We start from the raw sequence: 27,117 nt of genomic DNA on the forward strand, positions 1-27,117 counted from the left end.
TCCCTTCTGGCATAGGTGTGCACCATGCTCACAAAGCCAAATCTCTCAGAGGAAAAATCCTGGCTATTATCACTGTTGCTAGAGTGCAGAAAAGCACCACTTGCACATGCTGAGACATCTCCTGAGTGACCAGTAACTGTGGGTGCCTCCAGCCTCCCTCCAAGCCCTTGGGGATGTTCTGGGATGCTCTCTGCTTCCTACCACATTCCTCTGACTCCCCACAGCCATGTGCCCCATGTGTCCCTGTAGCCCATCTCAGGGTGACATGACCCAGGGAAGGACCACTCTGATGATAGCCAGTTAAGTTGGAAACACCCTCTGCTCATAGCAAAATGTGACTAAATGTGTTTCTGTAGGGCACCCAGAGCAGAAAGCACTGTGACAGCTGTCAATAAGAGGCGCAGGTGAAGAAACGAAAGGAAACCATGCGCTTATACTTACACCAACATCACCTGCCAGGTCTTTCCCTGGATTCACTGAGGTTGCTGCAGATGCTTTCCTGATGCCTCTTGTGAGTGTGTCCTCCCACATGTGCTAAGTCCGTGTCCGGGTGCCTTCCTCAGACCTCAGAGGCATCTAGTCCTTTCCCAAGGACCCTGCTAGCTCCCGGCACTCCTCCTACCTCCCCCAGCTAGTCCCATCTTGAGGAGGCAGTTTTGACAGTCTGCCAGCTAAACTGAAGACTTGTCACAGCTCTCTGGAGCTGCAGTGTCACTTGGGAGGTCTGGGGGCAACCTTCCAGAGTCAGCTGTGTTGGTATTTTGCCCGTCTCCAGCCACTAATCCTGTATTTTATATATCCCTATACAAAACATATTCGATGTGAACACCTGCATGGACAACAGCATGTAGCTCATGGTTGGCTCTTGTTTGAAATCACTCTTGAGAATCATTGAACATTTTGAGGGTGACTCACACCTGCAATCCATCCTCAAGGAACAGAGCATTGGTGGTCGATGGGACAGAACCTGCCTTTAGCTGTTCTAGTTTCCTGCTGTGCCCAGACCAGCGCTCTACTCCCTGCATCAGGCTGGGCACTGGAAAAGTTGGGACACCAAATTTTCCTGCAGAGCAGCCATACTTGCAGAGCTGCCTGTGCAGCCCAGACCCCCGCTGATGAAGGCACCAGTGTCCAAAGGCAGCAGGTGCGCAGTCCTTGGCTGAGTGCATACACTCACGTTGGTCTCTGGAGCCGGGATGCTGGTCAAGGAGCATGTGCTGCATCCCTGCGGCAATGCACAAGCTGTTCTGTGAGGACCCAGCATTTAGCTGTCAGCATTACAGGTGTTTTCAAATGGCACCTCCTGGATCTGCTCTAGGAGCTGCCAGAACAACACTTGCAGTGAGTGTTTAGGGCCCAAGCTGACACCACAAGTCAGAGCTTATCCAAAATGAGGACTTGCCTCCCTGCTCCTTGTTTTCTGGTTAAAAGGGGATCTGCTGGTTCTGCAGGGGGAATGGGAGCAGAGGGGAGATGCCAGAGAAACCCTTCTCCTTTCTAATGCTGCAGAGCTCTGGGAGGAGGGAGGAGGAGGGGGAGGCTGGGGAAGGGGCTCGCACAGAAAGCAGAGGCTGAAACGTACCTGCCTTGATAATCTGAGGCGGCGGTGGCTGGCTGGGTGCCCTGGAGAATATCATCTTCTTGGAGTCCACCAGGAGACGGCAGTAGCCTGCGATCAGGCAGGCAAAGTTGGTGGCTTCAGGCCACTCCATCAGCAACACCAGCGGCTGGAAGGCAAGAGAGGCAAAGTGCATGAGGGCCACATGGCTCAGCTGGCATGGGACCAGTGCTCCAAAGGGGTTGTGTCAGGGCCTGCACTGGTGTAACTGGTGAGCTGGCTGGCACTTTTAGTACCCACAGAGGAAAAAACAGCCAGGTGCATGTCCTTGCTCCAGATAGCCCAACAAATCACTGTGCACAAGAAAGCACATTGCTGCAGCTGTAATTCCCACTTGCTGACACCCCTAAGGATGATGAAAGAGGTGGAGCCCCGCAGGGCACAGGCTCTGCATGGCAGGGCCCCGTGCAACTGGCTCCTGATCATTTGTCTGCATGTCAATGCTCTAAGCCTACCTGCAAGCACCAGTTTAACCATCAGGCCCTGGGGAGCTCAGGGAGTTTGTGGAGTCTCCAGCTGCCAGAACCCCTGTTTCATTGCAGGCACCATGTCGCCCTCCCATAAACAAGACATCTGCTTCCAGCAAGATGCAGAAGGGGCAAAACCCCATTACAGGCTCTCCCAGCCACCACTCTGAGCCTGTGGATCTTATTTAAATCTAACCCTTTGGAAAATTAAACTTGTGTTTAGGAGCAGATGGTGTCTTCTCTTTTAGGAGAGCATTTATTCACACACTAAAAAGGTCTTTGCTTTAAAGAGAAGAAAAAATCAGACATGATCTGTGTGCCACATATAACCTCATTGCACAGTCTAGCAGCAGACACCGTGACTGCCTGATTCCTGGCTTGTCCCAAGGAGAAGGTTAGCTAGCTTGGGGAAGCTGTTGGGGTGGGATCCACTCTTACCTGCCCGTTGAGGTCCCATGCACTGCTGGGACCTGGCTGGGCAGAGCAGCCTGTGCCAGCACAGCTTGGTCAAGCGGTCTACATTTGGTCTGAGCCCCCAGCACCGCTCAAGGCGGACCCATGAGATGGAAAAAAAATTGGCAGTGCCTTCAAAAAAGTTATTGCATGGCAGCTCTAGCCCTCATCTACCCCTTGCACAAAGCACCCCTACCTAAAGGACCTTTGTACCCAGGTACAGGGCTTATCTGAGGCAACTGGGGGATGTTTAGCTGCTGCTGTGGCTCAGGCTGCCCATCCTGCCATGCTCGGTCTCTTGCACACTGACAGCCCTCCAGGACTCAGAAGAACTAATTTACCACATCCAGGGCAAACCAAGCCCATTTGAAAAACCACTTAAGCCTACACAGTGTGAAAAGCATGAAAGCTATTTTGGTTTCCTTGTCTTACAACCACAGGAGGTTCCTGGTACCCACTGGCCAGTTCTGTGCTCTGCTCAACACTTGCCTTTTTAAGTCACCAAGCCAACTCTGGCAAAGGAAGACCTGGCCTTACAGCACATCATGCTCTGGACCATATAACTCAATATGGTGTGAAGCCATCAGCCCTGGGCAGAGCTGCATGTGATCCTCAAACCACACCAGCCCCTGGCAGGGGCTGATTCATCCTAGGGCCAGGGTAGAGAAGTTCCCTCCTTGGCTGCTGTGCAGGAAGAGAAAGGAAAAGAAATAACCCGATGTGGAAGAGAAATAACCTGACAAGTGAACGTGCTCTGCTGAGAGGCTCTGCCCCTGCCTGCTTGATGAGGCTCTTCCTGCATCATTGAAAATAAAACTGAGATGACACAGATCAAAGGGAAAGTATCAAGATAGAGAGAAAGGAGAGAAGAGTTTCTCCACATAGCTCAAAGGAGGCAGGCATGCAGCGGTGAGGGGGTTGACACCTCTTAGCCCAGCTCCAGTCTTGACATAAGTGATGAAAGGAAACCATGTGTTCCAGTTCTGCTGTATGAAGCATCCTTAAAACAAGTGCCTTTTACATAGGGCTAAGCCTTCTTGGGTTTTTCAAGCCATCTGTTGAATAAAGAGACATTTGTGCTTCCCCCCCGCCCTGTTATGCAGCAGCGAGGGTTTGAGTGCTAGAAACAAGAAAGGAAGCAAATGCCAAGGAGAGGGAGGCAATGGCTTATGAGTATCCACTACTGGGAGATTAAGTGAAGAGGCCAAGGTGGGTTGAGAATTCTCTTTCAAAAGGAAAACTAGGGGGGTAGTTTCCACCACGTGCAAGTCACACACCAGAGATTCACAGCTAGCTCTTGGGGACACCAAGGCTGAGTGGCACAGAGTCATGGAACTTCACTGCCTCCCTCTCAGTGCTTGCCGTTCAGCCCACGATGCAGTCCCAGTACCCCAGCTGGGTACCAGTACCTCTGAGACCCAGCCCTATTTCCATCTTTGTTCAGATACCTCTGCTTCAGGATGCTCCCACCCACCCAGAGATGGGACTGTAGGGTCTTGCTGGCAAGACAGCCCCTGGATCGGTCCTCCTGAAGGGAGACAGGACTAAGACACAACCAGCCCGACTGGTGTTTCTTGCCTACAAATAAACCCCATACAATGCACCAAGATGCCACGAGCTCCCCGCCAGGTCTCCAAGCAAGCCCAGCCTCCAGACTGGCTTCCAGCAATCGGTGCATGGCATGCTGGGGTTAACTGTAGCACTCCGCTCTGAAAAAGAGGAATCTTAATACTGATTAAGGAGTTGCATTACAGCTTAGGAGGGGTCTTAGAAACGATTACTCTCACATCCTGGCAAGCAAGTGGCGTGAGGGTTCTCTAATTGTTAAGTGTTCAAATATTGTTATTAGGGACTAAATCACTTCAGGGGCAGCTTGAAGCCATCCACTCATGCTGCCAGCAGTGCTCCAGCAGCTCTGCGTGGCCTGGGAGCCTGCGCTGCAGGGGGTCTGTGTCCTGCTGATGGATTATTGTCTGTTTAAAAAGATACTGGATGTGAGCAAAGCTGCTGCAGTTGGGCTGTGCATCTCCCCTGGCCTCGGTGGCTTCTCTGCTGCTCACTAACAGAGGTCTGGCTGTAACCCCTTCCCACGTGGGGTACAAGACTGAATCTCTCTCTTCCACCAACCTAGGTAATTTTGCCAAAATTGCAGCAGCTCAGCTGCCTTTGAGACTCCCACCCTGAGCTGCCACATCTCCCTGAAAGTGGCCAACAGATCTGAAAGTGATTTGTGGGGTCAAGAGGCAAAGAGGCAAAATGATCACAGCAGCCTCATTTCCTTCGGAAATCAGGCTACAAAGAGAAGGTGTCAGTGATGGCAGCTAACAAAGATGTTATTTTTAGACATCGGCAATCTTGGTCACCCTGTTGCACGCAGGCAAGGCAAATGAGATCTTGCAGAGACAGCCAGGCACAGGTGAGTTGAGCAAAGTGACTTTCTGAACAGCTGCATGAAAAATTTCCAATTAATGTTGCTAAGGGTTTTAGATGGTAAATTCAGGACAGCTTTGCAGGGAGCTGCTCTAAGTAACAACAATGCAGGACTGTAATCTGTGCTTTGGGCTTCCTTGTGATACCCATGTCTTGCAGCAAATGGGATTGACCTCCTTTCCTTTGGAAACATCCTGCAAGGAGCAGTGAGGGCTTGTGCCTGTGGTCAGTATTGGCCTGGTCCCCAAGGGGCTGGGGCTTATGCAACATCTCTGCTTCCCCCTGCAATTTTTTTAACTTGCTGCTCAATCTCAACCAGACCTGTCAAAAAGGCAGCAACCTGAAAGAGCGTGAATCTTCATAAGTTTTCTAAACCCGGTGGTGCGGTAGAGCAGAGAGACTTCTGTGAGCAGCCAGAAGGCAGGGAAGGATGCAGCAGGAGCAAAACCAGTGTCGTTCCTCTAAGACCTGCCCCCTGCCCTGTTGGCACCAATTTACCTCTTTCCCAGCTGTTAATCAGGAGATAGTGTTAATCACCGATGGGGAACAAGTTATTAACTAGGATAAGCCTCTGGTCATCCTCCTGCCACACACCAATAGTGTGTCTCATGCCAACCAGCCCATCCTCTTCCTCCTCCTCATTGGCATGTTCTCCCTGCGACAGTGGCGGGGGCTCATACCTTGGTCGCCCCGAGGGCTCTGCTTCCCAGGGATGCCAGAGCAGAAATGCCTGTCTGATTTTTGTCAGGGCAGCAGCACCTTTAGGACGAAAGCTGGTTTTACACAGAAGCAAACTTACTGGGATAATCCTACTGCTCTAAAAATGCCAAACATCAGATTCCTAGTGGGATGCACAGGTAAAGGTTCATCTCTGATCTGTAATATGCCAATATGAAAAGAAGCAAATTTTAAAGAGAATGCTCTTTCTACATCTAAATGCATAATACCAGGCTGAAATTATTGAGGTTTTGATCTTTCACTCATACTGGTTTTCTAGATTTTCTAGTCCTAATGAGAAAAGGACATTTTTTCATTTAAAGTTTCCTGCTTGGCAACTAGTCTCTCTGGAAAGTAAAACAAAATACATTTATACTGGATATGAGAGATGGGTTTTCCATTAGCTTATTAAGGATATAGTGCTTTTTCTATTATGCCCTGCCTTTAAATCAAACCTTGATATCCTTCTGGAGGATATTATCTTGTTCAGACAAAGGTGAAGGTTTCATAGAAGAATGTCTGGAGGAAATTTTATGGCCAGGGTTATACTAGAGGATCTTAACAGTCCTCATATTTAATTTATGACCTGATCTATGCATGCTAGAACCCTTAAGCTTATGTGCATTTCCTTTTAATCTCCCCCCTTTATCATGTACTTTGGGTCTTACCCTGCTTCCTTTAATGTAGTGCAGTAGAAAGGTGGGAGATGAATTTACATAATTTATGTTCCCTGGTTTACTTGAGGTGCACTGCCAAGTTTATATTTAATAATATAGGCATCCAGGCCTAATGAGACAGCAGTCAATTTTTCACTTGTACATTGACCTTTCCTTCCCTCCCTTTAAGCATTATTAACTCAGCTCTATCAATACCAGGCTGCTTGTGATTAGGAACATTATTTCCCATTTGTTGATCAATAAACCTCCTGCCTTTGTTAGCAGCAGACCTCCAGGTTTCTGCAGCAGCGTCTCCTTCCTTCGGGTTTGAGCAGCCACCACCTCTGCTGGGTGAACGCCCTCCTTGTTCCCCGCACGGTCCCACAAAACGTCACAGCGGATGGAGAGGTACCTCTATAGACTGCAAACTTGTAGGTGTCTCTTTCTCTCCACTTCGATGGTGCTGCTGTGTCCCGGGGAAGGTGCAGGTCCAGCCTACACCTTCCCATCATGCTGCAGCTACCACCCTGGCCAGCTTTCATCTCCCTGCAGCTACTCAAAGGGCTCATGCTCTTCCCTGTGGGATTTCTAATAACCAGAGCCTGCCGGCGCTTTTGGCATCCTCCATGTTTCCTATTTGTCGAAGCAAGTTCTCAGGACTCCCAAGGTTGCAGCACCATCTGGACACCTGAGGTCTGCTTGTTTGTTTGTTTGTTTTTTTTTTAAATAAACAAATCAAATTTGGCTTTGCAGGCTTGGAAACTCATCCTCTCCACATGTTGTCTGACTCTTGTGTTTCTGGCTGGCTCTTGTGTTTCTGGCTAGCTCCTATCCTGGGTGCCCGCAGGCAGCACTATGGGTAGCGCTGTGGCTGGCACCACATGCTGGTACACGCTTTGCTTTACGTCCCGCTAGAAAGGCTCTGCAAGGGGGGCAAACTGCATCCACACCTCCCACCCAGGTACTGAGCCAAAGGAAACCTCAGTCCCTCCCTTTCTGCCATGAGATGACAGTGTTTCAGAATGGCTTAATGCAAATAAAGATGAATTCAGCTTAGGGAACCAGGCTGAAAGGCTCTTTAGGTCCATCATCACCCCAAAGCCTCCCTCTTCATATAGAGGAAATGAACTGGGCTTTGTTCATTGCTTGCATGAGCAGGAGTAATGCCGGCCTTGCCTGCCTTTGTCAGTTTGATGGGGCTCTCCACCATTTTCAGACTACAATTTGGCAAACGGATGTATGGCACTGGCCTCGGCACCCACAAAGTGTCCCTGCCACACTCAGCTGGGGGAAGCACTGCTGGGCTCGGGGCTGGCTGTGGGCCCACTGGCACCCGCTGCCGCCACCTCCAGTGGGGAAGTCTCGGAGGCAGAGGGGTCACCATCCCAGTGAGAGGGAAGGGCGGCCAGTGGGCAGGACTTGGCTCCTTCCAGGAGGAGAGGAGAAGGCTGCACCCCGGCTGTGCATGTCAGCTTTTTATTTCCATGGCAGGCTGGAAGCACGCTGGGGCCCCTGGGACACCGACATCAATAGCCAGATTCCAGGCACAGCAGCAGCTGGGGACCTTTCTGAATTAATTTTTCCTTTGTTGTCTTCTGTCAAGTCTTGATCTCATCTAAAGCGCCGGCTGGCTGCAGGCCCTGCTGGGAGACATGAAGTCAATTACCCCAATGCCTTTGATTGAATTGCGCTTGGCAAGTGGCCAGCCACCATGGGCTTCTGCCCTGCATCCTGGCATGGGGACGAGGCACAGCCTGGGACAGCTCCTCTGTTAAATTGCAGATGCTTGTCCAGGCTCAGGCGATCCGACTACCCCCCCGAGCGTTCCTTTTTCATTCCCATTCAGAGGGCTTCGGCAGCTTTTTTGCCAATGTCAAGACTGTTAATAATAAAAAGCCCAGCGGTGTGTAGCTGTGTAAATCAGAAAGGAGAAATGCTCCATTTGAAAAGGCATTTGAGTAAGAACAAAACCTTTGCTTCTGCAGGAGCTGTGGAGCCGCACAGCCAGGGATGCGACCTGGTGGAGCCACCAGGCTGGATGTCAGGAGCTGGCTCCGATGTGCCCATGGAGCTGAGCAGCTCTCCCTGTGCCTCCTGCACTGGGGAGCTTGGGTGAGCATGGCAAGCAGCAGCCCCTCCGTCTCCTCTGCACCCCATCAGTGCTGCCGGGCTTGCCTGGATGCTGGGCAGGAGATGCTGACACTGCCCTTCCTGGGATGCTGGGAGGTAGAAGAGGACTTTGCAGTCCTGTGCTGGGGAGGAGGGGAGATGCACGCCTGGAAGCCCAAATCTGAGCTGGCTCAGAAGCACTGGCCACTCTCAAATGCTGGTCCCAGCACTGCCAGGCAGCTGGAGGGGGAAGTCCCTGGGAGATGCGGGCCTGCGGGGCCCCCAGACCACCAAGACAAGCTGTATTTAATGCATAAAGATCACAGGAGACACCATGTGCCACCACCTTGTCCCTAGCGAATCTACAAGCTCCAGAATCAACGCTCAAACACCAGCAAGTCTGGAGCGCAGAAGGAAGAGCGGAGAAGTGATGGCCCCAGCAGAGAGGTGACATTGCCAGGTGGGAATGACCACACGATCCTGTAAAACACCCGCACCGCTGCAGCACAGCTGGGGAAGCGCCATCCTGCCCCCAGCCGCATGCTGTGAACTTTCTCAGCATTTCCAAGCAAACCTGCCCCACTCCCTCTGTGGCTGTAAGGTGAAACCTGTTCCTTTCCTTGCAGCAGCTCCCTTGGACATTGCAGGGAATAAAAATCCTTCTTGGACCCAGTAGCAGAGGCCTGGAGGCTTTTGTTCCTCTGTCCTGAGGTTGTGCAGCTCCTCTACCAGGGGTCCTGCCAGCATTTGTCCCTCCCCCCTTGCCACCCTTGCAGTGGTAAACAGCTAAAGAAAGCAAAGGAGAGGCACCAGCCCTGGGTTTGTATCCTAAATGGGCTGTTTTAAACAGAAACTGAAGCCCAGGATGGAAAAGCTCCAAAACAAACCAATTAACTACCCAGTGAATAATTTATAAGACAAACACCGTTTCTTTTCCTCCTGAACTAAATGCAAATGGTTTATGATCTCCTCAAGCCTGCTTGTTACCTGAAAATCTTCGCCAGCTCCTTCCCAGCAGGTACATCTGGGCTGCAGTTGCAGGCAAGCAGTGGATAAGGATGCTGGCTGGTGTGGTTGGGGTGTGCAGACCTCCCGGCTGATGGCTGCTCTGTGACCTGACCCTTTTATTCAACCCTTAGGATCAACTACACAACATCAATAAACCTGGCGCTTAGAAATTCAAAATGGCCTTTCTGCACAAATCCCTTAACCGTCACTGAACATCTGCCGTTTCCACAGTAACGCAGTGAGCAGCTGCGACGGGCCGTCGCCACCCCACCAACTCAGGCTGGCTCACCCGCGTCCCTGCCATTACCTGGGGAACTCACTGGAGCTGCCCCAGCACCAGCATCCTGCAACACAGCGGCAGGCATCACGGTGCAACGGCCCCAGGGGGACACCCCCACCTGCTCTGCAATCCGCAGGGCTCTGACAGGCTTCCAGGGGTAATACAGATTTGAGCGCAAGTCCCCAGAGCAGTCAGGACACTACTTTGAGCACAACCCTCTAATGATTTACGACTCATGGTGGAAACAGATTTATTTGCAGCCCAGGGCTTTAGCCAGCGACATGTTCAGTGCAATAGAATAATTGCAGAAAGCAGATTAGCACTGCAAGGTAATGATCTTTTTGCCTGCTTTTCTTAGCCTGCCTCATCCATTGCTGTCCTGCGTAGGATTAGCATATGCCTCATTTTGGAGCAGACATTCTCGCTTTAAAACCCAGCCCTTTGGATAATGGTTAAATAAAGACAGATAACAGCAGCCTCTGCACTGGCAGGGTGCTGTTGAGCCTGCTGAGATTCACAAATGGGATGCTCACTCTGCTCTAGGCAGGCAGAGGGGCTTTCGGTGGCTGTAAGGCAGCTGCCTGGAATTTCTCAGGGAGATAAAGACGCCGTGCATGTGTACGTGCTTGTGGGAAGTTGTATGTGAGCTGCCTTTTCTCCAGCAATTGGGAGGCTGGATAGAGGGGACACGGGAGAAAGTCTACTCCTACAGCAGGAAAGGGCTGGTGGTGTTATGGAGTTGATTGCTACTGCAGAGCATGGCTGAGGGGAGTGGCACTGCAGGATCTGTGGAGAAGCCGCGTGGGAATTGCCACCTAATTTATAGCAGATGGATGCCAGCATCACCTCAGCCTCCAGCACATCTGCCACTCCTGTGGCCAGTCTCAGCCGCGCACCGGACTGCGCCAGGGACGATGACTGCCCTCTCCCATGCCAGGGAGGGGACAGCAGCACTAGAGGGGCCCATGAACCCCACTGTGAGCTCGATGCACTCCCGGGGCTGAGCAGTGCCACGTGGAGCAGACCTAACACCGCACATCTCCCCGCGCACTACTTGCAGCCGGCGAGACGGCCATGGAGCTAGGTGACAGCAGGAACATGTCGTGCTCTGAGCACTCGCAGTGAGCCACGAGCAATCACAGGGTCATGATCAGCCTATTATTAATGTATTAATATTGCTATTTATACACACATATCCAAGGGGCATGGGCACCAGGAGGAACCAGAAGGGTTACTCATGGTGCAGACGATATCCCTTGGTTATACCTGCTCTGTAAGTAGTAAGGAGGAGACCCAGTGGGCTCCTGCACAGCCCTGGCAGCCAAAGGGGCTGGGTAGGGAGGGCTTCCACCTGACCAGGCTGCAGGGGTTGAGGTTTGAGGGTTTTGAAGGGTAGGGACAGGCACAGCAGGACACCAGGACTTCACCTGAGCAATGACTGACCTCAGTGGGATGCAGAATAGGGAATATTACAGATATTACAGTTGACCAAATACCCACTGAATTGCAAATGCAAAAAAAGGGCTTCACCGATGAGGCTGTTGGAAGGGACAGCTGAAGCAGAGGGGATGAGGATGAGCACGGCTCTGGCAGAGGCTACCAGGTTGTTACTGCAGTTCAGCAGAACTACTGGACCAAGCACAGTGGCAGCAGAAAAACAGACTTGGAGGAATTAATGAGACTGGTGGGAGGAAGTGCTAAAATCCACCAGGAGAGGAGGCAGCAGGAGAATCCTAAATAAATCCACCATGATTACATCTGCGAGGCTATGGCTGAAATAGAGAGCGCAAGGAAAGGGCTGCAGAGAGGGCTGAGGCTTAGAGACCTCGCAGGAGATGAGGAAACGTGGAGGTAGCCAGCAAAGCAGCTCAGGTTCATCAGCCTTGGGGGGAAAAGGGATGAATGTGGGGGCAGCAAAACTAACCTACAACCAAAGGCACAGAGGGCTTGTGCAGATACACCTTCTGCTGTGCAGCAGCATCTCCATGCCCCACAGCGGTCACAGCTCCACTGTGCCAGATGTCATTGCATGAGACCACCTCTGCCAAGCACTGCTCCTGTCTAATTTAGCCCAAACTCGATCCTAACTCTGTCCTGTTGAATTCAAGGTGGGAGGAGAGGAGAGGATGAAACTTGGCATTTATCTGTCAGATCGTTGCTTCTCAGCTCTGTTCTTCCGCATGGGGCAGGGAAGAGCTGGGCGCAGGGAGGCAATAAAACCAAGGATGCCCTGGAGCAGGCACCCGGCTACCTGCCTGCGAGTCTGCCGGAGATGTGTCCTAGCTTATTAAAAACCTGAGCAAAGGCCAATGGAAGATCTCCTTAGGATCTTGTGGCTGCTGGACCAGACACCAAAGAAATCAGTAAAGCTTTTACCTTCTGAAGGGTTTGGGACCCAGGAGAGACAGGAGACTGCGAGAGGTGAGGAGGGATGGCAGGGCCTGACCATGGGGATCGACTACCAGAACCAGCACTGCACCACGCAACAACTAGCAGGGGATGGCACGATGATAATGCATAGGGCCCAGGAGAGCATGTACGCCGAGGACTGGAAAGACTGCTCCGTGGGCTGAAGGGGAGGATAACGGAGGTGGCTGGCAAGATACCCAGGGCGTGGCTTACTGGAGCCAGGGACACCCATGTCCAGGGACGCCCAGCGATCTCTTCTCACACTCTGAGCCTGACACCCCCTGTCCCATCATTTACAGTTCATTCAATGATCCTGCATGGTTTGATGAGTTCCACAAGCGCTGCTAATGCACGAAACCCCAGCAGTCCCCTCCAGTACCTGCATCCAGCCCAGGTATGGCCATGGACTGCTGAGCAGCCCTGAGCAGAGGCGAGGTGCTGTCCTGCCTCCAAAGGGCCCTGCTACCGACCTGGCCTGTGTCACCCCCGTCTGCCCCAAGGACCCTGCTCGAACCGTTGGGTAGGTGTTTGGGTCATGGCCAGGACGCCACCATGCCTGCACTGCACACCCTCGGCGTCAGTCCCTGCCTCTATGGCATAAAGAGCCAGACCAGGCAGGGGAGATGCTGCAGACCACGTGCCCTGTGACCGCAATGTGAAAGGGGCTTTTGAGTCCCTAGAAATCTCCAAGCAGATGGTCCAACATGCACTTTTGTCCTGAACCCCCTCAAAGACGAGCACCGAACCCCCAGCCACAGCCTCCACACTAGCCACTCTCCCTCTGTGCCTGCCTCCGTGGCACCTGTGCCTACCTTGGCATCCAGGATGCTCGTCTCCACCCGGGCCACCCCCTGGTTCTCCCTGAACAGCTGGATCTTGCTGACCTTGCTGAACTCCGACAGCACTGTGGTGAGGTTGGTCTTCAGGTCGATGACGTGGCTGATGCCATGCCGGGGTCCCACCAGAAGCGTGGTGGCTGGCTGCTTCTCATCCTGATAGCACGAGCACGTGGAGAAAGAGAGACAGACAGACAGGGGTGAATAAATGCACCCTGGGGCTGCACAGGCTGTGCCTGGCTCTCTCTGTGGAGCCAAGCTTTGATGTCAGCAGCTTGGCTTGGTCCCGGATGGCTTTTGCAGAGCAGCAGATGAAGCTGGTGCCATGACCCCCCCTCCCCGAGCCTCTCTGCAGAGCTGGGAAAGGTGTGCAGGATGCCAAGGCTATTTAAAAATAAAGCACTGAACTGACTGTCCACATGAAATATTCAGGTCTGCTGGTGTCACTACAGGAAAGTAAGAGCATGTTACAAATCTGCCTGATCTGACATTGCCTCTGAGAGAAGGAAGCAGAGGAGGGAGTGAATGCATTTTAGAAAAGAAGAAAGACTAAAGCCTTGACTGAAAATAGAGATCTTTCTTGCTCTGGTCTGCCCAGGAAGGATGCTTCAAGCCAGACCTGGAGGTGAAGAGGAGCTGGGCAGACCAGTGCAGAAGAGAATAAGGGAATACTTTCTACCACTTATATGTGGTTCAACTCCTAGGCTGGCTCAGAGTCATTGCTTTGGTGTCAGAGATGAAAAAAAAGGCAGGGCACCCACACCAGGGGTGAGTTGCCCAACGCTGCAGACCCAGGCAATGTCAGACGCAGGCTCCGACTGCTCAGCCATGTCACTGACCAGACACCACGTGGTTCTGCCTTCACCGATTTCCTACAGGCAGCCCTTTGAGCTGCACGGTGAGGAGCTCTGAGGCGTCGTGGAAGCAGAGCAGATCAAAGGCTACAAGAGATGGAACCCAGGAGGCAAAGCAAGGGAAGCGCTGAGACCTTGGGTGGGAGTAAAGGCAAGGATGGCAGAGAGGTGGCACTTACATGGAGACCCCTGGATGGGAGGTGGATCGAGAGGGATGGAGACGTGAGCCAGGCAGCGGGGAGCCTTAGCGGGTCCACCGTTCTCATGTTTGGCTTGGTGGCTTTCTTCCTGCCGTGGAGAAAGTGAGGTGGCTTGGGTGAGGGGTGGAGATGCCTCTGATGGAGATGAGGGAGGAGTGGGCCGTGGTGGTGGCAGCTTCCTGAGAGCTGCCAAGCAGTGGTCGGGCTGGACCACTGCTGACGGAGACAGTAAGGCCAGCCGGGCTATTCCCTGTGTGGACAAGCAGGGAACGTGGTGGCCTTTGCCAAGGGTGGCCCTCCTCTGAGAGAGATGGCAGGATGCTGCCAGGGCAGGACTGAGCTATAAGCATGTGTCTGAGAATACTCCAACTTCATTGAGCAGGTCATCTCGTTGCCCAAAAGGCTGGCAAGAACAGAGCCGACCCTGACCCTGTGGAGCTGAAGATCTGACCTACTGTCAGCAGAGGCTCTGAAGTCTTTTCTGGATGGGCTTGGACCCCAGCGGGGCAAAACAAGAGACTGAGGGAAGTAATTTCTGTGGGAGCCACATCTCCCCTGGCTCTCCCCTCCAGCACACACTCAGGACCAGTGACAAGCACCTCCCAGCCCATCCTGAATTACCGTACCAGTCCTACTGTGTTGAAGAGGACCCCAGCAAAGGTGGGCAGCTCGTTCAGGATCCTCAGGTACTGCAGCTTCGCCTGGGCTGTGGAGACCTGACAAAACACATCACACGGGGGATCACCACCAGCACAAGGGGGAAGATATGCAAGAGGCTGGCATAAACTCAGGAACTCCCAAGCAAGGGCTGTGCAGCATGTTGTCGGGCAGCTTGGGGCATAGGCTATGCTGGCAGTGAGCCTGGGGGCCTGACATGGGGTGGAGGGGTCTCTGCTTCCCTGCCATCCTGGGCAGATGCTGGTAGGTAACTCAGAGCAGAGGCACAGACAGGGAGGAGCCCAGATGCTTGATATATAACCCCCACCGGGGATGTATAATCCCCCTCAGAGATGTATAACCCTCCTGGAGGATATATAACCACCCTGGGGAGCTCTGATGCCTGCAGGGACCGAGGCAGTGGCTCAGCAGCCTCCTCCAGAGCTTTCCAAGCCCAGAAGCAGAGATAATGATAGACACAGGCATAACTGATGTGTGCGGCTTCGGTCAAGCTGAGAGCAGGCTCTCGGCTGATCTCACCCCCCTGATCCTCACTGCAGTCCCCGAAATCCAGATCAGCTCTCGGAAGTGGATTCAGGAGAGAGAGCAGCTGCCTGGCTGTCACCCGGGATTTATCTCCCATCCAAGGGGACTTTAAGCAGCAATAATAGGAGTCCCCAAGCAGCTGGGGACAACAGGAAGGCTGGGGCGGAGGGCACGCTGCCACCCCACCAGCCCTGAGCTGTGGCCGCACGGGTTGGGCTCACCTTGGTGCTGCCAGGCTGATTCTGGTGGGCTTTGAGCTGCTGCGAGAGGGATTTCCGGAGGCTCTTCTCTCTGATGAGCTGCAGGAGCGAGGGGGGCAGGAAGGGCTCCAGGCCCCACTCCTTCCTGTGGGGAGGGAAGCCTGCCTGAGCCGCCAGGCCAGAGACCCCGCCGATGGGCAGAGAGGGCCAGAAACTAGGGATGCTGCCCGAGAGCATCCTCTTGCCATCAGAGGGAGCTGGAGCCGCACCAGCACTTCATTGGTGTCACAGCCGGAGCAGCGGCAGCCCCCAGCCGGGGTCCCCATGGGGATGGGACCCCTGGCTAGTGTCACAGCCACCAGCACCGGGCTGGGGAACGCAGTGGTGCCAGGCTCTGCAGCCGAGCCCAGCTCCCACTCACCTTCATGTAAGGTTAAGGGATGCAGGGCAAATCTCCAAATCTCTTTTGGGGTCCTCCTGGGGTGCCATCTCCCCATCTCCTCCCCGTGCACACTGGGCAAGGCCAGCCTGCACAGACGGACTCCGTATGGATTCCGGGAGCTGCAGGAGGATCACTGGGAGCCGCAGGAGGGCTGAGCCAGGGCTGCATGACTTGGTGACAGGCTGAGATTATGCAGCCACAGTGCCTTCTCTTTGCCTTGGATGCCAGGCAGAAAATCAGCCCGGGTTCCCATGGAAATGATCCTGGGCTTGCAGCAAATATCCCCGCCAGCCCTGGCAAGGCTGCTGTGTGTGGCTGGATGTCAGCGTGCGGGGGTCTTACATGGCCCCATGGTGGGACCCAGGGGCTGCGTGTCACTGCTGCAAAGCCCGTGAGCCACCAGCCAGCTACAGGAGGGCTCCCAGGGCATCTCATGCTCAGCACCCTGAAGTGTTGCTGGGAGCACCCCAGTTATGCAGGGGCTGTGAGCAGGAGCACAGGGAGGGGACACAGAGAGGGGCTGCACGTCGGCGTGGGTAAAGGGAGGAGGACTCACTCCACGTTCTTGAGGGAGACCTTCTGGCTGGGACGGGTGGCTGAGACGGTGATGTAGATGTGGAGGGCAGCCAGCCCCAGCAGCATCTCTGGCTTGGGGTCTGTGCCGAAGCGCTCTCTGATCACATCATTGCGGCTCTGCAGGAGGGAGGAGAGGTGTCCTCAGACAGCCATGGGGACAGGGCACCTGCCACCTGAAGGATGCCTCCACAGGGCCCAGCCTGGGCAGATGCATGGGCCATGAGCGCCACCAGCTCCCAGTTCCTAGGGGTGAGTCCCCTACCTGGATGTACAAGTACTCAAACGCTGCAGGATCCCGGCGCAGCAGCTCCACTGGGTCCTTGGGGAAGAAGCTCACACGGAAGAGGCATCTCATGCCATGGTAGTGTGTCCTCTGCACAACCTGTGGCAGGAGCAGAGGGGAGCGGTGAGCCCAGGAGCCACGTATATTTGCCTGCAGGGCAGGAGACCCCCTCTCCTCTCCCCTGGGGGGATTAGATTTCTCTCCTCCATGCACCACCTGATCCTCTCATCCTGGGAACAGCCCAGCCTTCCTTGGTGTGACAGCTTTGTCTGGCGCTGCAGGGTTTTATGCCACCAAGGCTAATGCTTCCTCCACAATCTGCATTTTATCCCTGGTTCCAAGCAGCGCCAGTTTCCTGGCTCTCCCAGGCAGGCCAAGGATGTTCATGAATGCTGTCTGCAGCTGCCCGGGCTGGAGCACAGAGCATTTCCACGGTGCTGTCAGGGTGGGATGGGTAAAACCCTGATCATCTCCCTCTTTGTCCACCCTTTGCACCCCGAGCCTGCAGGATCATACCAGAGGCAAGGAGAGGCTACGCCACCTCACGCACAACCCCGGCCAAGCCCCACGCTGGTGGGAGAAGAGCCTCCCTGTGCCCCAGCCGTCCCATACCCTCCCGCACCCGGCGGCTTACGTGGGCCAGCGGCTGCTTGTCCTGGAGCAGCAGGAACCGGTGGCTCTGCTCCGGGCTGGAATACTCCAGGACTAGGGCAAAGTGCTCGATATGCCTCAGGGACAGGCGGTCCTGCAACGTCACCATCACGTCCTGCAAACGCCACAGACAGGCTTGGGTGCAAGGCACTGGCTCCCTCCCAGAGTGGGAGCTGGCACCCCACTGAGACCCCCCTCCTCCCTGGCACCTGGGGCTGCACCAGCACAGGATGAGGCCCTGCAGTGCTGAGAGGGGCCGCGGGATGGTACCCAGCCACTGCTAGGTGAAGTGACCTTGCAGCAGGAGATGACCAGCAGCCAGATCCCCAGCACCTCAGGTAACACTGCGGTGTTTCAGAGGGGGGCTGCAGGGAGTTGTCCCCTGGCAAGGGGACTCGCAGGAGCACCCATCCTGGCTGGAAGGCAGGCTCACAGCAAGGAGAAAAGTTAGGAGTGAGAGAAAGACAGTAAAAACCCATCCCTGCCAGCTGCAAAGCATGTTGCCTGGGGAGGCGGAGGGGCTATCTATCATGCGGTGGCAGTTTACAGCCAGCCAAGCGCCGCTGCGGTGTTTGTGCAAGGAAGCAGGAGACAAGGAAAAATGGATCAGGCAGGCGGGAGGAGAGAAGCATCATGGTGCCGTGGGTGGAGCGGAGGGGCCCACCTTCACGGTGGTTCGGCCATCGAACGTGAACGATTTGATCTGCCCGTTCTCCAGGAAAACCTTCAGCACGTTGGGAATGAGGAGGAGAGCTTCTTTCTTCAACATGTCCTGGCACGCAGGGCCGGCAACGGGGGAGGCGAGGAGGATGGGGGGCACGGAGGGAGAGAGAATGAGTGTCAGTGATGGAGCGGTTACGGCATCCTCTGCTTCTCTGGGCTTATGTGTTAAGAGGCACATTTCCCTTGAAAATCCAGTGTCTCTGCTGAGCCATCGAGAAGCGCAGAGCTGGAGCAATTCAGAGCTGCCTGACAGATTCACCTCCCCAGCTCCCAGCAGCTGCAGCAGGAATGGAGCATCGCACTCCATCCAGCACGTCCCAGAGCTGTGCCCATGGCAGCCTGTCCTGCTCCCCGGCTGGTGTCCCAGAGGGGAGGCGATGGCCGGGGTGGCTCAAAGCTGATCCCCCTTTCCTGACCCGTAACCCAAGCCTAGCCCACCTCAACCTTGCACATGCCCTGTGCAGGAAGTTGGGTGAAGGCTGATTTTATTTAGCGAGAAGCGTTTTGATCAGATAATTACTTAATTGATTTTGCTTAAAAATAGAATTTGCTAGAAGCTCTTTACAGGGTTTTGTTTTGTTTTGTTTTTGGGGGTTTTTTTATGCTGCTTAATAAAACCTTTCTGCAATTAAGAGATAATGGCACTGGGCTGCAATGCTACTGCAGCATAACAGCTTCCATTGCCACACAGCAGTGCTCTGGTCACCCTGCCCCACGCATGGGCGCTCCTGTGAAGCCTTTGGCACTGGGTTGGAAGCCACAGACCTTCCTTAGGGCAGGCACTGGCACTGCCTGGATGTCACCCTTGGGTGCCCAGGGGGACTCAGGTGGGACCAGGTTTCCAAGTACAGTTTCTGGGGCTCCATCCAGATGGAGGGACAGGGGAGGACCACGGCATGTCCCCCCCAGCACTGACCCAACGCCTTGAGTGTGCCCAAGGGCATCTGCCCTGCGGGGCTCCCTGGGCCAGAGGGTTGCTCTCACCCGTGGAGCCCAAATCAGGGGAGAGGAGCCCTGCAGTTCCCGGCCACCTCGCACCCCACGGCCCCGGGGACGCCTCAAGTGGTGAATCATGGATGAAGGCAGGGCAGGACTTACTGGGTCCGTCTCGCCGACTGTCACCTGCTCTGAAAATCGGACCTTTGCCGGGTTGGACCTTAGCTTCGCCTTCTTGGCTGCGCTGATGAAAGCAGATTTGGGAGACTGGAAAGAGATCACTGGGTAAATCACCTGCCTGCCCTCAGAGCTGTGGCGCAGGGAAAGGCAGACACAGGGCCCAGAGAAAGCCTCTCCGAAGCCAGCATGACGATGGGGAGCGGGCAGCGAACCATGAAACGGGGGGGTGGAAAGCAAGTCCCTTTCGCCGTGGTTATACAGTGCTCCAGGCAGGGTCAGGACGATGAGCAGCAGCCCCTGAAGTCACACCAGCACCCTCAGCATGACAGGAGAGGCTGCACCCCCAGCGGGCACATGTGCCCGGCACCCCCTGTGCAGGCTGAGCTTCGGCAGACATGAGCTGGGGCTTGCTCAGAGGCACCGGCACTGGTTTGGATGGGAGAGACGAGCCCCTTGGATGTGGGTCTGCAGCCGTGGGGAGGAGCCAGGTGGCTGGGAGATGGGAGGTGGCAGGACCCCGGGCAGCCCTGTGGGAAGTTCTGGTGGCAGTGCCAGGTGCGGGGGAGCCTCTGCCTGCACATGCTCCGACATGGAGGCAGCCGTGCTGCAGAGCTGTGTGCGTCTGAGGGCACCGGCGTCAGCTGAGCAGTCTGTCCTGGCTGGTGGCCATCCAGGGCCAGGAGAAAAACAGCTTTTTTGGAGCCTGGCACACGCTCCAGTCCTGATGGAGCAGCGCTGTGTGGTGGCATCTCTTTTCCGGAGAGGAGGGGAGCACAGGGGAGCTCCCACACTTATCTCCTTCATCGACATCAAAGGGCTCAGTAAAGCAGAAATGATGCCCTGCCACCACCGCCACTGGCATGACGGTTCAATCTGCTCCAGCGCCATGGGCACTGAGCCCCAGTGCACCATCACCACCTGGTGCCAGCACCACCGCCAGCCACCCTGCTTGTGCCCTGCAGCCTGGCACTTCCATCTCCACAGGGACACCCCGGCTGAGCCTGGCGGGAACGGCAATGGCACATCCCTCCCTGCCGCTGCTGGCATGACGGGCCACTTCATCAGACACGCCTGATGCCCTCAGCAAACCGTATGGGTTTGGGGATATTTTTCCTCTCTTCCTCCTGCGAGGAGATAGTGACAAGGACAGCGAGATGGCCACATCCCCACACTGACCCTGCAGGGCTGCGGCAGCTCTCAGACCCAACAGCTTGGAAGAGCCTTGGGGTGGTGGGACCAGTCCAACACCTCAGTTGAGCTGCCTGAGTGGTCCCCCGGCGCCTCCAGGGACCCCACCTCAGTCTCCCAAAGGGCTCTTAAGCCCCTTCCTGGCTCCCCTGGGGCTGGCCATGGCCCCGCTAGTCTCACCTGGTGGGTGTGCAGGACCGTGAGGATGATGAAGTCCTTGGCCTTCCTGTGACAGAGAGGAGAAATGAAGGTGGACAGGACCTCATGGTGGTAGACCTCAACATGTGCTTTTGGTTATTGAGAGAGCACATCCCACCCTTCCCAGCCCGATGGTGGCTGGGACCTTTGTGGGCTCCTTGGGGTGCTTGGTAATATAGCTGTGGGTGGTCTCCCAGTGCTGCCCACCCCTTGGCCAGCTGGGAACAAGTATGGCACTTGCTCCAAGGCACTCCCCCTGCTCAGGTTGAGGCTTCCCCAGGCCAGCAGTGACCACCAGTGACAGCAGAGCCTGGCGGTGTGCATTGACACTCCAAGGCTCTGGTCAGGGCACAGCAGTCCGGCATGAGCCTCCTCCTTGGAGGCGATGAGGGACGAGTGTTTTCCTCACCTGATGAGCTCAATGAATCTCTCTCTGGGGGCTTCACTCACATCCTCATCGTTGATGGCCAAGATCTGGTCTCCTGGCAGGAGTTTATCCTCAGAGGGGCCGCCTGCCGGGAGAGAGGGTCAGGGCCAGCCCAGGCATCCCGGGGCTGTGAGTTGGGGGGGGGAAGCAGGACGGTCCCAAACACCCCCAGAGCATTTGCCCGTGTATGTGGCTGTAGAGGGCACCCCACAGGCCCACCAGAGGGGACAGGAGAGGACAGGAGCCCAGGGAGGGGTCCCACCAGGGGAAGGTGCCACTGTGCTTCCTGGCACCCTGCAGCTGTGTCCAAGGACCCCCCCACCACACACCCTACCTGCTGCCACCGAGCGCACCACCACCGGCCTCTCACTGCCGGCCACGAAGCCAAATCCGTAGCAGGGGTGGCGCTGGACTGTCACCTGTCGGAGTGTGTCCGAAGGCAGCTGCCCACATTCCATATCATCGCCACCGCACTCCTCCAGCATCACATGGCTGCGCTGCAGAGTGGAGGGGCAGGCTGTAATGCACCCCATCATGGCAGCCCTCCCCGCCTGCCCCAGGCCCTCTGCAACCTGGAGGGCAGCCCCACTGCACCTGCCTCCTGCATCGCTGCTGGCACTGCGGGTCCCAGCAGCTTGCTGAGACATCCACAGCTCCTCCGTCCTCCTTGCAGAGCAGTGAGGCTCAGTGCCCATCCTTGCCACAGCACCAGCAGCTCAGGCAGGGGCACATTCACTCATACCCCCCAAGGGTAAATCCTCTTCCAGCATCTCACTGTCCCATCCCTGTCCCAGCATCTCACTTCATTAGATGGGAGACCTGTGTGGGATAAACTACTGGTGGTGTGACTCTGGTCATTACCTGAGGGATGCCACTGCCACAAGGCTCAGAGGAGATGGCAGCCCTGGCATGGCTGGAATGCCGTCTCTCTGCCTGTTCTGCAGAGGTTTAAGAGCAAACTCAAGGGTTGGCTTTTTCACGCCATGTAACATGGCTGCATAATATCAGAGAGAAGTGGAAACAAGTTCAGCCAATCTAAAAACTGGGATTAAGGCAAGCTCAGCATTGGCTGCTGGCACTACTACCAAGTCCCCGTTGCCAGCCCCCAGACTCCTCGAAGCACTGACAGCCAGAAGCCGGGAAGACCCAGCCCAGGGCAAGGTCATGCCAAACCTGCCCATGGCATCCCAGAGCAACGCCAGCCATAGCTCCGGGCTGTGCGATAGGGCTGTGAACCTGCTATTGGGGAGCAATCCCAGCACCATCAGGATGGCAGTGGAGCGCAGCACAGACAGATGGCAACATGCACGGCCGCGACCAGAAAAACAAAATTATGAACACGTCGTAGTTTCTGTGCTGCTCATTGCTTGTTCCTGTCCACACTATTTAGCCTGCTTAAAAAAGATCCTTCCTGGCCTTTTGGCAACACATCAATTGTTCCGTCTCTTATCAGTTTAGGATTTGACGCATCATCCATCTAATGCAATCTGTCTGCATTTCCGACATCCCCCTGCCTGCTCCAAGCACCGCATGTTGGCACTCGCTGCAGAGTGAAGAGGGACGGCAGGTGAGGCCAAAAGAGGACGGGAGCTTTTTGCAGCTTCACGCCAGCACACGCACAGCTTTGGGCTTGAGCACATTGCTGCCAGGAAAGACAGCCCTCTGCCAGCCCTGATTCCCACGTGACCTGTCCTGACATCCTTTAAGGGAGCAGGATCTGTCCCTGTCCCTGCTGCCTTGTCTCCCATGGGAGCCAGGAGGGCTCTGAGCACCGGGCGCCTCCACCCAGTGTCAGGGACACAGTGCTGGCTGTGGATGAACTGCGCTCTGTGATGATGGGATGTCACCACTGCCGGGTCCACCCTGACCCATCCCTGGTGCCCAGCCGGACGGGTACCCATGGCTTTCCCCTTCCTCATGCAGTGGCACACGGCTGGAGAAGCAAAACAGTGAGACCTGGGGAAGGGAACTGCTGAGGAGCAGAAGGGTGTGGGCATCTCCTGGGGTGGGAGGGAGTCCTGCACCCATCAGTGGTCCCAGCGGGGGTGCAGCACCCGCAGACATGGGGTGCAGGGCCGGCTCCATCACGAGGAGAGCGCAGCTGCAGGGAAGCGCAGGCGAGACCGTCTCCCCTGTGACTGGCTATGCGCTGCCTCATTAGCTGCTCTGCTACTTCCATGAGCATTTAAAAGAACAACAGCAACAACAACAACAAAAATATCACACAATTCAAACGATTTTCTCAAACAAACATTATCCAAAGCCATTGCCTTGTGGCTGAAAAGGAGACTGAACTTAGTGCTGCATCTCTGCATGTCTGGCATGGCTGGGGAGAACACCTGCTGTTTGCAGAGATGAAGCTGGCTGCCAAGAGACAGCAGAGCCGCCGAGCTGCTGGCTTCCCAGGGGAGACCGCGCCCTTTTGTCCCCTCAGACTGCCCACAGCAACTCCAGCCTCCCATCCAACAAGCCCTCACAGCGCATGAACGTGAGGATGAACTGCAGGGCTCAAAGCACTGGGAGGCTTCAGAGATGTGGCTGAGCTCAGTGCGATTGCTCTGGGGAAACTGAGGCAGGGGTTTGCTCACCAAGTCACAGGATGACAAGTCCTGGACTACAGCTGCCCAGTTAAACAGCTGCTACAGCTGTTGTGTCCCCAGATCTGTCCTTTTGTGTGCAATCTGGGAGTGGGTCTCACCCCCGCTCCTCCCCATGGAGCCTGCAGCTGAGCCCCGACCCTCTGATGACAGCCCAGGGAACAGCAGCCTCTCACGCAGCTGAATTACCATCAGAAAAGGTTAGCGGGGAGATTTTTGCAGCTTAAACTGACAAACGGTAAAGAAAGCACACCTCTTTTCAGCCACAACCAGTCTGCCATCCAGCGTTAAAGGGAAAAGGGGAATAAAGAGCTGGATACTGACAATAAAATTCCTTTACCAGGCTCTTAAGCTGTTCCTCTCCTGATAAGACTTAGATGCTGCAGACGCATTACCAGGAAATTAAATAAAAGAGGACCAGTGTCCTTGTAAACAGGACTTATCCACTCCCGGAGAAGCAGTAATAAGCTCAGCAGCAGGTACAACATGCCTTCTCCGGGCTGCGGACGTCCTTTCCGTGGCAGCTCTCCCATGCTGGGCTTGGGCACGACATGTGCTCGCCCTGCACCAGAGCAAGAGGTCGGAGAAAACCAGCAGCAGCAGCAGGTAATGCTCTCCCTAACACTGGTAATTACAGCTTGGCTGCACCCCATCGCAGGAGCCATCGCTTCCCTAAAGCCTGTTTTTGTGTTTCTTTTTCTAATTCCCAGGCAGAGAAGTGTGCTGGGCTGCAAATCTCTTGGCCTCCCTCTCACAGCAGGAAACTGGGGCTATAAAACAACCTCTGGAGCTCAGCAGCTCTGCTCCATCAGCAGCACCCAAACCCAGCCCCATCCTGGGCTCAGCGGCCAGTGATCCGGGCCACGCTGCTTGGAAGACACCCACCACCCGCCTCGGTGGGCACAGACCAGCGCTGACCCCATCCCACCGCAGGGAGCAGATGGCCGTTCATGTCCGTGTCCCCACCCTGCCTATGTCCCTACCTGCCTGCTGCCCTCCCCCAGCCCCAGAGGCTGCACTGTGTCCCCTTGCATCCCTGGGGACCACTGTGGCACAATGCCACCAAGACACAAGGTCATTAGGAAACGTCTCAGCACAAGGTGAAAGGACTCACCAGGAGAAACCCCCCTGTACCCATCAGCAGCGGGAGCCCACCACGGATGTGCCCCTGTGGGAGGGCGTCTGCTCCTCACCCAGCTCTTCACAGTGTCTCAACTGACACGGCATGAAGATATCCCCTCTCCTGGGGCTTGGACACTTATCTTCTGTGGTCAGAGCTCAGACACCGATCCGGTCACGCTCTGCCACCCAAGGTAAGAGAGACATTAGCTCCGTCTGGTCACTCCCCACCACGATACACCGCCAAGGGATGTGCCTTCAGCTTCCTGAGTACCTTCAGACCTCTGCACTACAGAGCAGGGCTGAATCCAGTGCCTTCATTCCCCCCCAGACAGATAAAGGCAGAGCAAGAGTTACTCCAAAAGCTGACGCGTACATTTTTAATTTCCTACTGCAATAAATCTCTGCTCCCTCTGATGACTGGTTGTCTCCCTTTTACTTTTAGTGCTGACTGACCATCTCTGCTAGCAGGAAAAGCCACCAGAACAAACCAGTACCACCTGCATGGGAGGACCGATGGTCTCCATCCACCCAGGACACTCACACCATTTCTAACTGCCTTTAAACAGGATGGCACCAGGTGAAAACACCTTCTGCAGCTGAAGAAGGGCTTATGGCTGAGCCCCAGGATGGGGAGTGGGTATGGAAAGGTCTTGAGCCTTTAGCAGAGGGGCACTTTGCACAGACGTTGCTGCAGGGGTGGGTACCAGCTCTCCTCCCCCTTCCTCTGCTGCCATGAACAACCTGAGAACAAACAGAGCCTATGGATTCCTGTCTCTCCTCTGCAAAACTGTGCCCAGCTTCTCCATCTGCCAGGCTGCAGTTGGTGAACGGCTTGTGAGGCATGTGGGATCCTTAGCACGTGTGGCAGCGGCAGGAAACGCCGGGGAACGGGCCAAGAAGTGTTTTTATGGGGAGCATATGGCAGTTCCAGCCTCACACACTGGTCTCCATCTCAGACAGAGCCTGCAGGGCTGCCAGGGAGCATGGGGACCAATGGCGGGGACGAGAGCAGAGCGGGCAGAGCTGGCCAGCATGGGATCCACTGTGACGTGCATCTCTGCTCCATCAGCCCTGCACATCTGCACCCAGCAAGCATCTGGTCACCTTGGAAGATGCCATTTGGACCACGTTAACATGTCAGACACCCCCAGCAAGGGCAAACAGATGCTGTACTTCCAGACCACTGCGAAGCTGCTCAGACACGCAATGCACACGGAGGTGGCGTTTGATGGCCCGGTAATGGTTGCCCTTGCTTTGGCAGCAGTTAATGGCTAGCTGAAGTGAGGAGGGCTGGACTGAGGGGTGCCAGCCTGGCTGAGACCAATGTTAAAGGCAGCAGAATGACACAGGCCTTCACGGCTGAAGTCCTTCATGGACCCATCCTAGAGAACTGCAGCCTGTGTACGGCTCTGCTATACGGCCCAGGACTTTACACCCTGTGCTCCAGCTCGGATTTGCTGTCAATATTAGGAAGCAATTTAAAATCAGTAGAGCTCTTCAAAAGTGTTAGCAAGGGTTAGCTTTACCGTTGGCACTGGGTCTGTCCTGAGCTGGCAGGTACACCAGGTACGCTGCTGGTACAGAGGTCGGGTGCCAGATGGCAACCATTTGAGGGCAAAAATACTCTGGGCTTTTGGTGCAGGAACAAGCAGACGGTGAGCAGTGTCCCCCAGCACAGCTGGAGCTGAGCTCCTGGAGAAGCCAGTGTGTGGCCAAAGGCAGCTGTAAATGATGAAGCAGCAGCCACAGCCTGGCTCCAGGCAGCAGCCGCAGCTCTCTGCTGCTCAGCCTGCAGCTTTTTAAATAGTCCTGGGCATCTCAGCTAGAGATAAACACAGGCAGAGGGGCAGGGAGAGATGTGGGCCAGGTGGAAATCCCAGGACCTGTGATAGGCAGAGAGCGATGGAGGGGGGCTCAGCCCTACCAGCAGGGAGTGGGACTGGCCCGACCTGGCGCTCAGAACTGTCATCTTGGCTAATAAAGACCCTGTACCCCAACCTCCAGACACGCTCAGGTCAACAGAAGAAACAGCTTCTGCACAGGGAGAGACTGTCCTGAAACAAGCCCTGTGAGACACGGCCAGAAGCACCCCTGAGAATCTGAAGCCCAGCCTGGATCGCACCTTCCACTCACAAACATCATCTGCCCCATCTCAGACTTGGGCTCTCCAGCCTGGAAAGGAGAAGAGGAAGAGGGACTGTGATGGGGCCCCTAAAACCAGCCTGACATAGGGCAGGAAGCTGGCAGTGCATGAGAACTGGAGGGCACCTGTGGAAGGAGGTTTAACACATGGAAAAAGCAGGACTTTGCCACCCAAGAGCCAATTAATCCTTGGAGCTTGGTGCCACAGGATG

At 55.2% G+C, this 27,117-nt stretch overlaps 1 protein-coding gene across 1 annotated transcript in view; it reads right to left on the minus strand.

The window, feature by feature from the left end:
* The window catches only part of FRMPD3 (FERM and PDZ domain containing 3), a 29,219-nt gene extending 9,958 nt beyond the window's left edge, over nt 1-19,261 (minus strand). Inside the window, exons 1-9 of the mRNA XM_072876975.1 lie at nt 19,214-19,261; nt 18,057-18,164; nt 17,376-17,507; nt 16,721-16,840; nt 16,439-16,575; nt 15,462-15,585; nt 14,664-14,753; nt 12,960-13,139; nt 1,583-1,727 (exon numbers count right to left, since the gene is read on the minus strand). Coding sequence (XP_072733076.1) covers nt 1,583-1,727; nt 12,960-13,139; nt 14,664-14,753; nt 15,462-15,585; nt 16,439-16,575; nt 16,721-16,840; nt 17,376-17,507; nt 18,057-18,161 — 1,033 coding nt within the window. The 5' untranslated portion in view covers nt 18,162-18,164; nt 19,214-19,261. The remainder of the gene's footprint in view (nt 1-1,582; nt 1,728-12,959; nt 13,140-14,663; nt 14,754-15,461; nt 15,586-16,438; nt 16,576-16,720; nt 16,841-17,375; nt 17,508-18,056; nt 18,165-19,213) is intronic.
* Between the last annotated feature and the right edge of the window lie 7,856 nt (nt 19,262-27,117).

Source organism: Ciconia boyciana, chromosome 12 (assembly GCF_034638445.1).
Source record: "Ciconia boyciana chromosome 12, ASM3463844v1, whole genome shotgun sequence".
In the NCBI taxonomy this organism is placed as follows: Eukaryota; Metazoa; Chordata; class Aves; order Ciconiiformes; family Ciconiidae; genus Ciconia; species Ciconia boyciana.